The 14,135-nt window shown below is 40.0% G+C and overlaps 1 protein-coding gene across 2 annotated transcripts in view; it reads left to right on the top strand.

The window, feature by feature from the left end:
* The window catches only part of LOC140458139 (adiponectin receptor protein 2), a 73,948-nt gene extending 66,723 nt beyond the window's left edge, over window positions 1-7,225 (top strand). For both annotated transcript variants that reach the window (XM_072552275.1, XM_072552276.1), the window contains 3 exons: window positions 1,496-1,683; window positions 3,675-3,868; window positions 4,598-7,225. In XM_072552275.1, coding sequence (XP_072408376.1) covers window positions 1,496-1,683; window positions 3,675-3,868; window positions 4,598-4,726 — 511 coding nt within the window. In that variant the 3' untranslated portion in view covers window positions 4,727-7,225. The remainder of the gene's footprint in view (window positions 1-1,495; window positions 1,684-3,674; window positions 3,869-4,597) is intronic.
* Window positions 7,226-14,135: the final 6,910 nt, after the last annotated feature.

Below are 14,135 nucleotides of genomic sequence, written 5' to 3'. Positions count from 1 at the left end.
CCCCTTCCAATTTAGGTGCAATCTGTCCTTATACAAGTCACTTTTATTCTAGAAGAGATTCTAAGCTCCAAAAATGTGAACCCTTCTCCCCTGCACCAGCTCCTTCGTCACACATTCATCTGCTGTATCCTCCTGTTCCCACCCACACCTGCTCGTAGCACGATGAGTAATCCAGGTTGAGGTACTTAATGTTCTTTAATTTTTTTCTGGTCTTCACTGGTGCAAAAAATTTGAAGGTGAACTTGTAGTCATCATTTATATACTAAACTAAGCTTTATCTCAAGGGCCAGTGTTGTATCATGTGCAGAAATGTTCACAAATGTTTCTGAAGTTTGCTTCTGTTCTTTGAGGGTCAGTTAGCTTGGTTGACGAGACAGTCTTTGCAATGCAGTGAGATGGCAGAAGCATGGGTTCAATTACCATAATGGCTGAGATCACCATGAAAACCCCACCTTCTCATCCCCTTCCCTCACCTGAAACATAGTGACCCTTATGTTAAACTCAAATGAGAGAGCAGCCCAAGACCCATCTGGGACTATGATGATTTTACCTTTTATCTGATTCTGTTCTAGTTGTTCTGACTATTTTGTGTTAAAATAATGAGTTTATCTGTAGACTATATCCAACATCAAAAAGGTTTTCAATTTAATAGATAGGTAGAATTTAATAGAATCCCTATAGTGTAGAAATAGGGCCTTCGGCCCAACAAGTCTACACTGACCCTCCGAAGAGTATCCCACCCAAACCCATTCCGCATTACTCTACGTTTTACCCCTGACTAATGCACCTAACCTACATGCATGGCCAACTCACCTAGCCTGCACATCATTGGACTGTGGAAAGAAACTGAAGCTCCCGGAGGAAACCCATGCAGACGTGGGGAGAATGTGCAATCTCCACACAGACAGTTGCCTGAGCTGGTATCGAACCTGGGATCATGATGCTGTGAGGCAGCAGTGCTAACTGAGCCACCGTGCCATCCAATTTTTAATTGGTTCTTGCTGCCCTTGTTTTGTGGCAGATTTTGCAGGGAAACCCCAAGCTTTGCTCAGATCCAGAAATGTGACTGTAGTCTTGCCTGTTATTAGAATCTCCTGCCCTTGTTCCTCAGTAAAGCAACCTTCAACTTGTATGTTGTATACTATTTAACGTTTGGTGTACAAAGGATCTTGCTATGTCCCGAAGGTTTGCCAGCTTGTTTAACAAATGGAGTAGGATTCAACGCTTAGTACCGCAACCTGATCTCCCAGCAATTGTAAATGTTGGCTTCTCTGATAGAAATGAACTATCTTCAGTGGACTGCTTTATCAGTAATTGTGACTTGTCATTTAGTGAGAGATCATAATGTGTTTTCACTTTAATACCCACTATTTTTGATTGTGCTTCATAGCACTTTGTGTTTATTTGTGCTTGCTTTTCATGTCAATTTATCACCTATATGAATATTGTATTGCTACAATTAGCCTGATATATGCCCCATATCTTGTTTCCTCAGATTGGACTACTCTGGTATAGCACTTCTAATAATGGGCAGTTTTGTACCATGGTTGTATTACTCCTTCTACTGCAATCCCCAACCATGTTTCATTTACTTGCTTGTTGTCTGTGTACTCGGCATCACAGCAATTATAGTGTCCCAGTGGGACTATTTTGCAACACCACAGTACAGAGGTGTACGTGCTGGTAAGTTGATGAGTTTCATGCAACGTTTTACACAACTGTTTGCTGAAGTAACTTTTAGGCTCACTTGTTTTTTATTTGTAATGTTTTTATCTAGCTGCTCATTTTGAAATCAGTAGTTTTCTTTGCTATTTAGCTGTGCTTCAAAATAGTGTGCTAAATTTGTTTTAAAGAGAAAGCATATAGATAGATCATTGAGCTTATCAGTGCGTGGTATAATTTTGAAATGCTTAACTAAGTGTAATGTATGTAAGCCCTTTCATCCCTGGAGTATGATCGCTTGTTAGTTATGTTACCGGGCTTGTAGTCCAGAGAGATTTGGACTAATGATCCAGAGACACGAGTTCAAATTCCACCACAGTGGCTGTAGAATTGTATTGAATTTAAATTACTTAATTAGATCTGAAATAAAAAGCTAATATTGCTATTGATAACCATGAAGCTACTGGGTTATTATTAAAACTCATCTTGTTCAAGAATTTCCTTCAGAAAAGAGAGTTTGTCATCCATCCTTGCTTATATGTAGCTACAAACTCATAGTAATAGAATTGACTTTTTAACTGTCTTCTGAAATGATCTGCTAAGCTCAGAATTTGGGGATGAGCAATCAGTGCTGGTTTTACTGGTGACCTCTGCATCCCACAAATGAATAAATAAAGAACATGTGCGTTACCTTGTCGAGTAATCTTTTATAACAGTTGCCTATTTTGTGCTGGGTTTTAAGTACCATGCTGCACCTTGTATTTCTGTGGCTTGCATCATTGTCAAATATGCAGGTATACTCAATTTAGGAAAGAAGTGTTAGTGCAGTTGACTTTATCACTAACAACTGCTTTACCTCTGTGTAACTGAAATGTCCCTGCTGTGTCACTGTCACACCCTCCTCTTCCCTGCTCTCCCCCCCCCGCCCCACCCCCAACTTCACAGTTGCTTCAATGTCCAAAAACGCTGGTAGCCTGGAGGTAACAGTGCATTTGATAGTGAGTGTGAGCAGCTGGCGCTGGTCATATTGAATGGTGAAGCAGGCGCAAAAGGGCCAAATGACCTTCTGTTCCTATTTTCTGTTAACTTCAGCTTTGCTAAATACTACTTAGACATACTAATTGTTATGGATCAGATCAAACCCCCTTCACATATAAAAAGGAGATAGCCTAGACCCTAATTTTTTTCTTTATAGGCAAATGTATGGTGCTATTCCAGATGTAATTTGATTGATTATGCTGCTGTGCTCTCAGCAAAACACATTTCATTTTTACTCTATAGAAGAACTAATCTAACTTTAACTCTATTGGAAAACCTAACAGAATCATAGATTATTTAATTACTAAATCGTAATTGTTCTAATATAGTAAAATTCCATAAAAATTCCTTTGACAATGGCAAAGTCAATAAAATAGATTGCATGTGAGACAATGTGTTTGTAATCCAGAAGGAAAAAACATCAAGAGAAAATTCTGGTAGAGAGAGAGAACTCTAGCTTTTAGCTGTAGCTGAGAAAAATGTGTGGCAGCTTCAAACCCTGAAGAACTACTGCAAGCTAAACTAAAACACGAGTCCTGTGTGAGCCTGACTGTACCCATTCCAGATTCCTGATGAAGGGCTTTTGCCCGAAATGTCGATTTTCCTGTTCCTTGGATGCTGCCTGACTGCTGTGCTTTTCCAGCACCACTCTAATCTTGACTCTACCCATTCGTGCTGTGTTTATTGTTCCAACTTATAAGAAAACAAACCCAAGGCCTCTCAAGCTGTTTACTTTATTGGCTTCATGTAGACCACTCTGTTCATTTCTCTCAACCTCTCTTCATAAAAGAAAACAAGACAAAATATGCCTCTTAAGGCCATAGTATTGTCACGTAATGCAGATTGGGTAACACTACTGGAATCATTTACAGATATCAAGTATTGATGTTGCTTAAGTAACAGTAGTTTGTCATATATAGTTTTAATTTGCATTTAAATCGTGACTGATTGATTGTGTGTTTTTTCTTTTACAGGAGTATTTGTGGGATTAGGTTTGAGTGGAGTTGTACCTACTCTGCACTTTATGATATCTGAAGGATTTTTCAGGGCTGCTACAATTGGACAAATTGGCTGGCTATTCCTAATGGCAGCATTGTATATCACAGGTGCTGCCTTGTATGCTGCCAGGATTCCAGAGCGTTTCTTCCCTGGGAAGTGTGACATTTGGGTGAATAACTAGCAATTACTTTTTTTGGCTTTCTGTTCAATTTCTTTGGTATATTGGAGAATCTGCTGTTAGAATGTAATGTGTAGGCACTGTACATAAAAAAAAATTCAAGAAAATATTTTTAAACTGTTTGACATTTTAGTCACATGCTCCAAGCAATCAAATTAGTCCTTCTGACCCTCAACTTGTGTTTCCGATTCTTTTAAAAGAGCATTACTTCCTATCTTTACAGAATAACCATAAGCTTTTGATAGTTCTGTGTTAATTCCAACTTGTAATATCATTAGAAAAAAGATGGGAGTTCCTCACTTTTTATCAGGTTTATAATTGAAAAAAAAACAGTAAGCTAGTATTGTCAATTATAGCAGTAACAAAGATATCTCGATTCTTGTAACATATATGTTCATATAAAAATTCAGACGCTCTCTCTTTGTAGACATTTGGAAAGTAACATACCAGTAGACGTGTTGCTGAATGCTAACTGTGGGTTAGGTGCATTAGTCAGGTGAAATGCAGGCTTTCAGAAATTTAACAGGGATAGGGTAGGGGGATGGGTCTGGGTGAAGTGCTATTCGGAGGATTGGTGTGAACCTTTTGGGCCGACTGGCGTGTTTTCACACTATGGGGATTCTATATAATAAAATCAGTGCACTGCGTGATAAGCTAGATATTTATATATGGTTTATATTCTTTAAACTAGGTTGTTTACTTTGCTTTTTATTTCCACAGTTCCATTCCCATCAGTTGTTCCATGTTCTGGTTGTAGCTGGCGCATTTGTCCATTTTCATGGTGTCTCGAACCTTCAGGAATTTCGACATGGTGTTGGTGGTGGATGTGCTGAAAATGGCTTGCTATGAGACTGATCTTTAATTAGATGTGCAGAGAAACTATAATCAATGGAACTGGTGATAGAAATACTGAAGACCTGTTCTGATAATTCTTACCACAGTTGTAATTTGGGTCAGTCAGTCCAATATTGCGTGTTTCACAACTAGTGATCAGTTTTCTCATCTGTTTTGGATGATGCTATCTACACCTGGAAACGAATGGTAATCAGATGATCTGGGAACCAACTGGAAGAGTGCATAACTAGTTTGGGCTTCATTGGAAATACAGGACTACAACTGCATCAGAATGGTGTTTTCCACGACGACCATGGGTAGCCAAAGGAAGTAACCCTTGTAGTAGAGATGGACAAAGCCACTATGCTTGAAGTCAGCAAATGAAGGGTTATCCATGCAATTGTCTAACTAGTTGTAAAATCCCAATTAAAATATGTAAATTATAAATTATAATCTAGTATGTAATTTACATAAGTGCTGAATCTGAAGCAAAGTTCTGCTTTTATTGAATACCATATTTATTTCTATGAAAAAATATAAAGTGGAAGAAAATTTTGAAGGAATTAGTACTTCTGGCAGGGTCTGCTGCTTATAACAATAAGGTCCTTGTAAATAAGATTTCTAACTTTCAGTTAATTAGAAAATTTATATTATGAAAAGACTTTTGTACAGAGAGCATTTGCAAGAGTACCACACACTGTTAACTTACATTGCACAAATATTAGTAGACATCACTTCAGGTAGTGGAAAGATGCTAGTATACGAAGCAATGCAAAAAGCCTTCCTTGCGATGGCTTTCCCACTAAGTGTGCTGTGAGGCCTGGTAATTTTATTTTTTATTATGCCGTATGCTATGCTAATAGACAGCAATGATCGGTGAAATCAACTTGAAGCAGGAGTGCAGATTTCTACTGATTGTGCACCCAGTTCAGCTTGTAAGGAATTACATGCCTTTATATGTATGCATATGTTGTATAGACATATTCATTCATATACAAAAATTTAATTTTGATTGTTGTGATGTCCTTTGCATGGGTTGGGGGTAGGACTTGTCACTACATTTTGTTGGTTAGTTTGTTAGTCGTTGACGTAAAGTGATTCAACTGGATCAATGCAGTTTGCTTTCGGTTCAGTTAAGATTCGAAATCATCAGCTTTAAAACATTTTTAGCTTATTTTGTCCCCATGGATATTCCAGCAAATCTAAATTATTGAAATAAGCAGGTCTTTTATGGTTTCCATTATTGTTGTAGGTGCAAAATTGATTCCTTCCTCATTTCTGACTAGAGTAGTAGTAAAGAAACTGAACACCGCAGTTTCTATTTGAGATTCATGTTTTGAAATAATAAATCTACCCACTATAAATCATTTAACTTATTTATTACACTCCTATTGCATTCAAACATGATAGCTTCTGTTATCTACACAGCTGTAATGACAGCTACTTTTTTATGGTTGGATATTTTCAGTAGAAATAATGAAATTTTTAATTCTGACAAAGGATAGTCAAATTACTCCATATTGATTTAGTGCTTGCTTTGGCATTGGGCTACCATGAATTTTTTTTTTCATTCCCCCACACTCTTCCCCTTTTCCTGAATTGTTAAAGTTGATTTGGTGTTTAGATTGGTTCAAGTTGGACAGTTGATTCAAGTGCTTAGCATAGAGGAAGAAAAATGCACCTTGATTCAGTTGGCTGAGCGTGACTATTGGCTGAAATTATGAAGAAGCCTGAAATGCTAATGTGAAAGTAATGCATTATTGGCAAGGAGAGAAAAAGTGTAGTAAAGAACTGAAGTCTCTGCTCATGAGCTCCAGCAATCGAATGTACTTTCAGCTCGAGCCACTTGTACTTGACTCACCAGGTGTTGGGTTCATGAACCTAAAATAAAAAGCTATAGTGTTCTTTAAGGGAAATTTATTTTGGTTATTCTTACCTTTAATATTGCTTGATCTTATTGTTTCCTTCTCCACTCTATTTGTCAGAAGACCAGTATGTCATTCTGTCAGGCAGCTAGAATGAGTGCTGATAATAGTATCAAACGAAGAAAGTGCTCCTAGAGGCTGCAAAGTTTGTAGCGGTTTCTTTGACAAGACCAGATATGACATTAAATTAAACATTAAATGTAATGGGTCAATTTCTTATGTTTTACATAATATGTTTGGAGTTGGTTCAAAAAATAATTTGCGGGATAAGTAAAAATGTTCATGATATGTTCAAGCGTCAAGAGCCTATATTACCAAAATGAGAAACTGACTAAAAGCAAAATTTTATTTGTTTATTGAGTATTAAATGCACAATACTTGCTGCTTAGCTCAAATAAGATTTCCTAAGAGTTTGTCCAATGCCTTATTTGAATCAATTATTTTGCTTGCTGTGGGAATGTTTTATAGTCAAGAACATTTCATTTTCAAATACAATGAGGCCTTGTTTATTTTATTTTCCAATGCTTTACTTCGTGTCTCTAGATTATATATTGGCTGAGGGTGCATAATTGTATTTTTACTTGATGTAACATTCAATTCATCTAATAAAAAAATTATAATTTTTGGTTTGGTTTTGTCTCATTTTGACTTTATTGGCAGAGTTCTTCTCTTTCTCTTCCCTCTTCCAAGTCTGACTTGAGTATACGGCTACAAACTGAAGCAAGAAATTACTTCTCAGGTCCCCATTTTGCAGTGAGGCGTGGAGTGACTAGTGGCATTAGATTGGATACAAATAGAAAGTGGTGCTAAATAGATTGACATTTCTCAAAAGTTAATAAATCCAGATGGGGTTCATGTTAGGTTGCAGAAGGCATCTAGATAGACAGATCAGAAGCTGTGACCACCATTGTTTAATCTCTTTCTTAATGGGGAGTGGTGCCATTGGACTTGAAGGATTACAAATGTTTACATATCTGTTCATAAAAAGGGAGAAGGCTAAACCTTATACTTTCAGTTTGACATCAGTGGTGGAAAATCATAAAGCTGCAACATTAATCCAGAGGTGGTCTCACCAAAGCTCTGTATGATTGTAGCATGAATTTATTCTTGTGCTCCAATTCTCTTGCAATAAAGATAAACAAGTATTTTGCCTTCCTCATTGCTTGCTATACTTACATACTTGATATTCCTTGTACAAATATATCCATACCCCTCTGTATCAACATTTTGTAAATCAACATTTACAAAACCTTACTAGCAAAGAGAATAATCTCAGTTTCCATGTTATTTTCCCATCTGGTACCATGTTGTCCATTAAGTTAACATGGCTGTTTATGTTTGCAGTCTGTGTTCTCACAGCTTGAATTTCCACTTCAGTACCTTGTGTGCCATATGATTCAATGAAGCTACATTGTGATTCTGGATTTTTATTCTCTTCATTGTCTGAAGCCAAGTGCTGACAAAGTGGTGCTCAATTATTGTCTTGTTAACTGTATCCCCTTTTTAATAGTATTGGGAGTTCCTGCAGGGAGAATTGCTTTCATAAGTCAATGAGATGTGTTGCTTCAGTAATAAATTATTCTATAGATCACTCCAGACCCAACCATTCAAAAGCATCTGTGTGAAGTGCATGGTTGTTAATATTGACCACTTGCATTAACATTAATTTCAAAATTGCCAGTTACAGCTTGTAAAATGGCCCAGTTATTTTGGGCAGAAGCAGTTTTTAATTAATCTTGAAATATTTAAGACGTTGGATTTCATTTCAGATATTCGAGAAGCAAAATGAGGAATGTCGATTCTAACACTGAAAAGTTAGTGCAGGGAATTCACCTGCTATAGACCATGAGTTGCTGGATTAGCATTAAAAATCTAATGAGTCTGACTGGTTGTTCCTTCACAGGGTTGACTCCATTCAATCCCTTCAAACATCAGAAAGAAACAGAACAAAATTGCACACTGCCACTGTGGCATAGGCATTCTATCAGGATTCAATAATGTCAAAATAAATGCAGTTGACCCTATATGGTTCTCCTCATTAACATCTGGGGACTGGAATCAAAGTTGGGAGAACTGTTAGAGGAGTCAACCAGCTGTTTGTCATAATTTTATTTAGAAAACCATACCCATTAACAGGGCACACTCGCAGAGGAGTGCGCAGTAAGGTGGAAGTGATTCTAGCTGTCCTCAATATTGACACCTGAGCCATGAGGTTGCATGATGTTAGGCTAAACATGAAGAAGAAAATCCCTTGCTGGTTAGCACTGATTGTTTTCACCTAGTTATATTTGATGTTAAACCTTAGGGCAGCACAGTGGCTCAGTGGTTAGCTCTGCTGCCTCACAGCACCAGGGTCCCAGGTTCGATTCTAGCCTTAGGTGACTATCTGTGTGGAGTTTGTACGTTCTCCCCGTGTCTGCGTGGGTTTCTTCCGAGTGCTCCGGTTTCCTCCTACAGTCCAAAGATGTGCAGCTCAGATGAATTGGCTGTGCTAAATTGCCTATAGTGTTAGGTTCATTAGTGAGAGGGAACTGGGACTGGATGGTTTACTCTTTGGAGGGTCGGTGTGGACTTGTTGGGCTGAAGGGCCTGTTTCCACACTGTAGAGAATCTAAAGAATCTAATCTTGTGAGAGTAGCCAGGGCACAAAATGTGCTGAGGGGTGGACAATAAATACCAGCCTTGCCAGCAAATGTTATGTCTCAGTAATTATTTTTAGAAAGTACAGATTTCAAGAGCATGTTTAAACATATTTTTAAATTATGGGATCTTGCACCATAGAAAGAGGCTGTTATGCCCATGCATGTCCATACTGGTCATTTGCAAAAGCTATCCAACTTGTATCACTCCTCTGCTCTTACCCTATCGTTCTTTTAGAACATGAGAACGAGGTGCAGGAGTACGCCATCTGGGTCTTCAAGGCTGCTCCACCATTCAATAAGATCATGGCTAATCTTTCATGGCCTCAGCTCTACTTAGCTGCCCTCTCACCAAAACCCTTCATTCCTTCGCTGTTCAAAACATTCTTGCCTTTGAGAACATTCAATGAGGAAGCTTCAACTATTTCACTGGCAGGGAATTCCACAGATCTACAATCCTCTGAGTGAAGAAGTTCCTCCTCAAGTCCTAAATCTGCTCCCCCTAATTTTGAGGATATGCCCTCTTATTTAGTTTTACATCCTCCTTGCTTCTATCTTATCTATCTTTATATCTTTCTATAAGCTCCCTCTCATTCTTCTAAATTCCAATGATTATAATCCCAGTCTACTCAGTCTATCCACATAAGCCACTCCTCTCAACTTTGGAATCAACTAGTGAATCTCCATACCCAGCATCAGAACAAGTGAATTTTCTCTGGACTGCCTCCAATGCCAAAAATCTTTTCTTAGATTAGGGACTCAAAACTATTCACAGTTTAATTCCATAAGATGTCTATGTGAGTTCCTCAGAGAACTTTTATTTAACTAATGTTTCTAAACAACCTGTTCGGAGATGTTACCCTCCACCTAAATCCAGACCTCCCTGTCCGGGGATAGGGTCATCACCACTGTACAACAAGAGGGCCCCATGAGTTCTTCAGGGTAGTAACCTAGGCCCATACATCTTCAGCTGCTTCATCAATGACCTTCCCTCCATCATAGAGTCGGAAGTGGGATATTTGTGCTGATGATTGCACAGTGTTCAGCATCATTCACGACTCAGACACTGAGTCCATGCTCAATTACAACAAATCTGGACAATAGCCTGGTTTGGGCTGATAAGTGGCAAGTAACATTTGTGCCATACAAATGCCAGGCAAAGATCATCTCCAATAAGAGACAGTCTAACTACTGCCTCTTGGCATTCACTTAATCCCCCATTATAACAACTGGAGGTGGGGGGGGGGGTTACCATTGACCAGAAACTCAACTGGACTCACCACAAACATAATGGCAACAAAAGAAGGTCAGAGGCTAGGCATACTGTGACAAGTAACTTGCCGCCTGTCCACTTTCTATAAACCAAAAGTCAGGGGTGTGATGGAATACTCCCCACTTACCTGGATGAGTGAAATTCCAACAACATTCAAGAAGTTCAGGAGTGGAGGAGCCTCAGCCCTTGACCTTGTCCAACAGGTACGAGATTCTTGCTCCCTGTTCGGATGAGGAAAAGGGCTCTGGACAGGATGAGCCAACTGACCAAGGCACCATGGTGCAGAAGGCCATTCAAGAGGGGGGAGCTAATAGACAGGTAGTGGTTATAGGGGATTCTATAATTAGGGGGACAGATAGTATCCTTTGCAAGCCGGATCGGGAGTCTCGCATGGTGTGTTGCCTGCCCGGTGCCAGGGTGCGAGACATCTCTGACCGGCTTGAAAGGATATTGGAGCGGGAGGGGGAGGATCTAGTTGTTGTGGTCCACGTTGGTACCAACAACATAGGCAAGACTAGGGTGGAGGACCTGTTTGGGCATTACGAAGCACTAGGCAGGAAATTGAAGCACAGGTCCTCAAGGGTCATAATCTCCGGATTACTGCCCGAGCCACGTGCCAATTGGCATAGGGACAAGAAAATTAGGCAAGTAAACACGTGGCTAAGGGATTGGTGTGGGAAAGAGGGATTCCACTTCATGGGGCACTGGCATCAGTTTTGGAACAGGGGGGATCTGTACCGTTGGGACGGTCTCCACCTGAACCGATCAGGTACCAATGTTCTGGCGAAGAGGATAAATAGGGTGGTCAGTAGGACTTTAAACTTCTGAGTTGGGGGGAAGGGAAAGTGAAAGCAACAGGGAGTATGGAGGTAAATGGAAAGATAAGCAGCAGGATAGCATGTTTCCAGGCGGATTTAAAATTGAGGCAGACTGAGAATGCAGAAAAAAGCAAGGATAACTTAGGACATATGACTTACAACATCTCTAATAAGGAAGTTAGCATTAAGGCACTTTACCTGAATGCTCGTAGCATTCATAACAAAGCCGATGAATTAATGGCACAGATAATAGTGAATGATTATGATGTAGTAGGCATCACAGAGACTTGGTTACAGGGGGGTCAGGACTGGCAGTTAAACCTCCATGGTTTTTCGACTTATCGAAAAGACAGAGAGGTGGGCAGAGGGGGTGGAGTTGCCTTGTTAGTTAAGAACAAAATTAAATCTATGGTATTGAATGACATAGCGTCGGATGATGTGGAGTCTGTGTGGGTGGAATTGAGGAACCACAAAGGCAAAAAAACCATAATTGGAGTTGTGTACAGACCTCCTAACAGTGGTCAGGACCAGGGACGCAACATGTACCGGGAAATAGAGAAGGCATGTCAGAAAGGCAAGGTTACATTGATCATGGGTGACTTCAATATGCAGGTGGACTGGGTAAATAATGTTGCTAGTGGATCTAAAGAAAGGGAATTCATGGAATGCTTACAGGATGGCTTTTTGGAACAGCTAGTCATGGAGCCCACAAGAGAGCAGGCTATTCTGGACCTAGTGCTTTGCAATGAACCAGACTCTATAAAAGATCTTAAAGTAAGGGAACCCTTAGGAAGTAGCGACCATAATATGGTAGAGTTCAGTCTGGAGTTTGAAAGGGAGAAGGCGAAATCTGATGTAATGGTGTTACAGTTGAATAAAGGTAATTATGAGGGCATGAGAGAGGAACTGACTAAAATAGACTGGAAGCAGAGGCTAACCGGGAAGACACTAGAGCAAAAATGGCAGGAGTTTGTAGGTATAATTGAGGACACTGTACAGAGGTTCATTCCCAAGAAAAGAAAGATTAACCGGGGAGGGATTAGACAACCTTGGCTGACAAAGGAAGTCAGGAAATGTATTAAAGAAAAAGAGAGATCCTATAAAGTGGCTAAGAACAGTGGGAAATCAGAAGATTGGGAAGGATACAAAAGCAAACAGAGGATAACAAAGAGTGTAATAAGAAATGAGAGGATCAAATATGAAGGTAGGCTAGCCAGTAATATTAGAAATAATAGTAAAAGTTTCTTTCAGTACATAAGAAACAAATGACAGGCAAAAGTAGACATTGGGCCACTTCAAACTGATGCAGGGAGCCTAGTGATGGGAGATAAGGAAATAGCAGGAGAACTTAACAAGTACTTTGCGTCAGTTTTCACAGTGGAAGACAGGAGTAATATCCCAAAAATTAAAGGGTGTCACCGGGCTGAGTTGAGTATGGTTGCCATTACGAAAGAGATAGTGCTAGAAAAGTTAAAAAGTCTTAAAATTGATAAATCTCCTGGCCCCGATGGGATACACCCTAGAGTTCTGAGAGAGGTTGCTGAGGAAATAGCAGAGGCATTGGTTGAGATCTTTCAAGAGTCACTGGAGTCAGGAAAGGTCCCGGACGATTGGAAGATGGCTGTAGTAACCCCCTTGTTCAAGAAAGGATCAAGGCAAAAGATGGAAAATTTAGGCCAATCAGCTTAACCTCGGTTGTTGGTAAAATTCTAGAATCCATCATTAAGGATGAGGTTTCTAAATTCTTGGAGGAGCAGAGTCTGATTAGAACAAGTCAACATGGATTTAGTAAAGGGAGGTCATGCCTGACAAACCTGTTGGAATTTTTTGAAGAGGTAACAAGTAGGTTAGACCAGGGGAACCCAGTGGATGTGGTCTATCTGGACTTTCAAAAGGCCTTTGATAAGGTGCCACACGGGAGACTGCTGAGCAAGGTGAGGGCCCATGGTGTTCGAGGTGAGCTGCTGGGATGGATTGAGGATTGGCTATCTAACAGAAGGCAGAGAGTTGGGATAAAAGGTTCTTTTTCAGAATGGCAGCCGGTGACGAGCGGTGTCCCGCAGGGTTCGGTGCTGGGGCCACAGCTGTTCGCATTATATATTAATGATTTGGATGAGGGAACCGGGGGCATTCTAGCGAAGTTTGCCGATGATACAAAGTTAGGTAGACAGGCAGGTAGTACTGAGGAAGTGGGGAGGCTACAGAAGGATCTAGACAGGTTGGGAGAGTGGTCCAGGAAATGGCTGATGGAATTTAACGTGAGCAAGTGCGAGGTCTTGCACTTTGGCAAAAAGAATATAGGAATGGACTACTTTCTAAATGGTGAGAAACTTAATAAAGCCAAAGCACAAAGGGATCTGGGAGTGCTAGTCGAGGATTCTCTAAAGGTAAACATGCAGGTTGAGTCTGTGATTAAGAAAGCGAATGCAATGTTGTCTCTTATCTCAAGAGGGTTGGAATATAAAAGCAGAGATGTACTACTAAGACTTTATAAAGCTCTGGTTAGGCCCCATTTGGAGTACTGTGTCCAGTTTTGGTCCCCACACCTCAGGAAGGACATACTGGCACTGGAACGTGTCCAGCGGAGATTCACACGGATGATCCCTGGAATGACAGGTCTAGCATATGAGGAACGGCTGAGGATACTGGGGTTGTATTCGTTGGAGTTTAGAAGATTAAGGGGAGATCTAATAGAGACGTACAAAATAATACATGGCTTTGAAAAGGTGGATGCTAGAAAATTGTTTCTGTTAGGCGAGGAGACTAGGA

Source organism: Chiloscyllium punctatum, chromosome 32 (assembly GCF_047496795.1).
Source record: "Chiloscyllium punctatum isolate Juve2018m chromosome 32, sChiPun1.3, whole genome shotgun sequence".
Lineage (NCBI taxonomy): Eukaryota > Metazoa > Chordata > Chondrichthyes > Orectolobiformes > Hemiscylliidae > Chiloscyllium > Chiloscyllium punctatum.
This window is presented reverse-complemented; position numbering and strand designations above follow the sequence as displayed.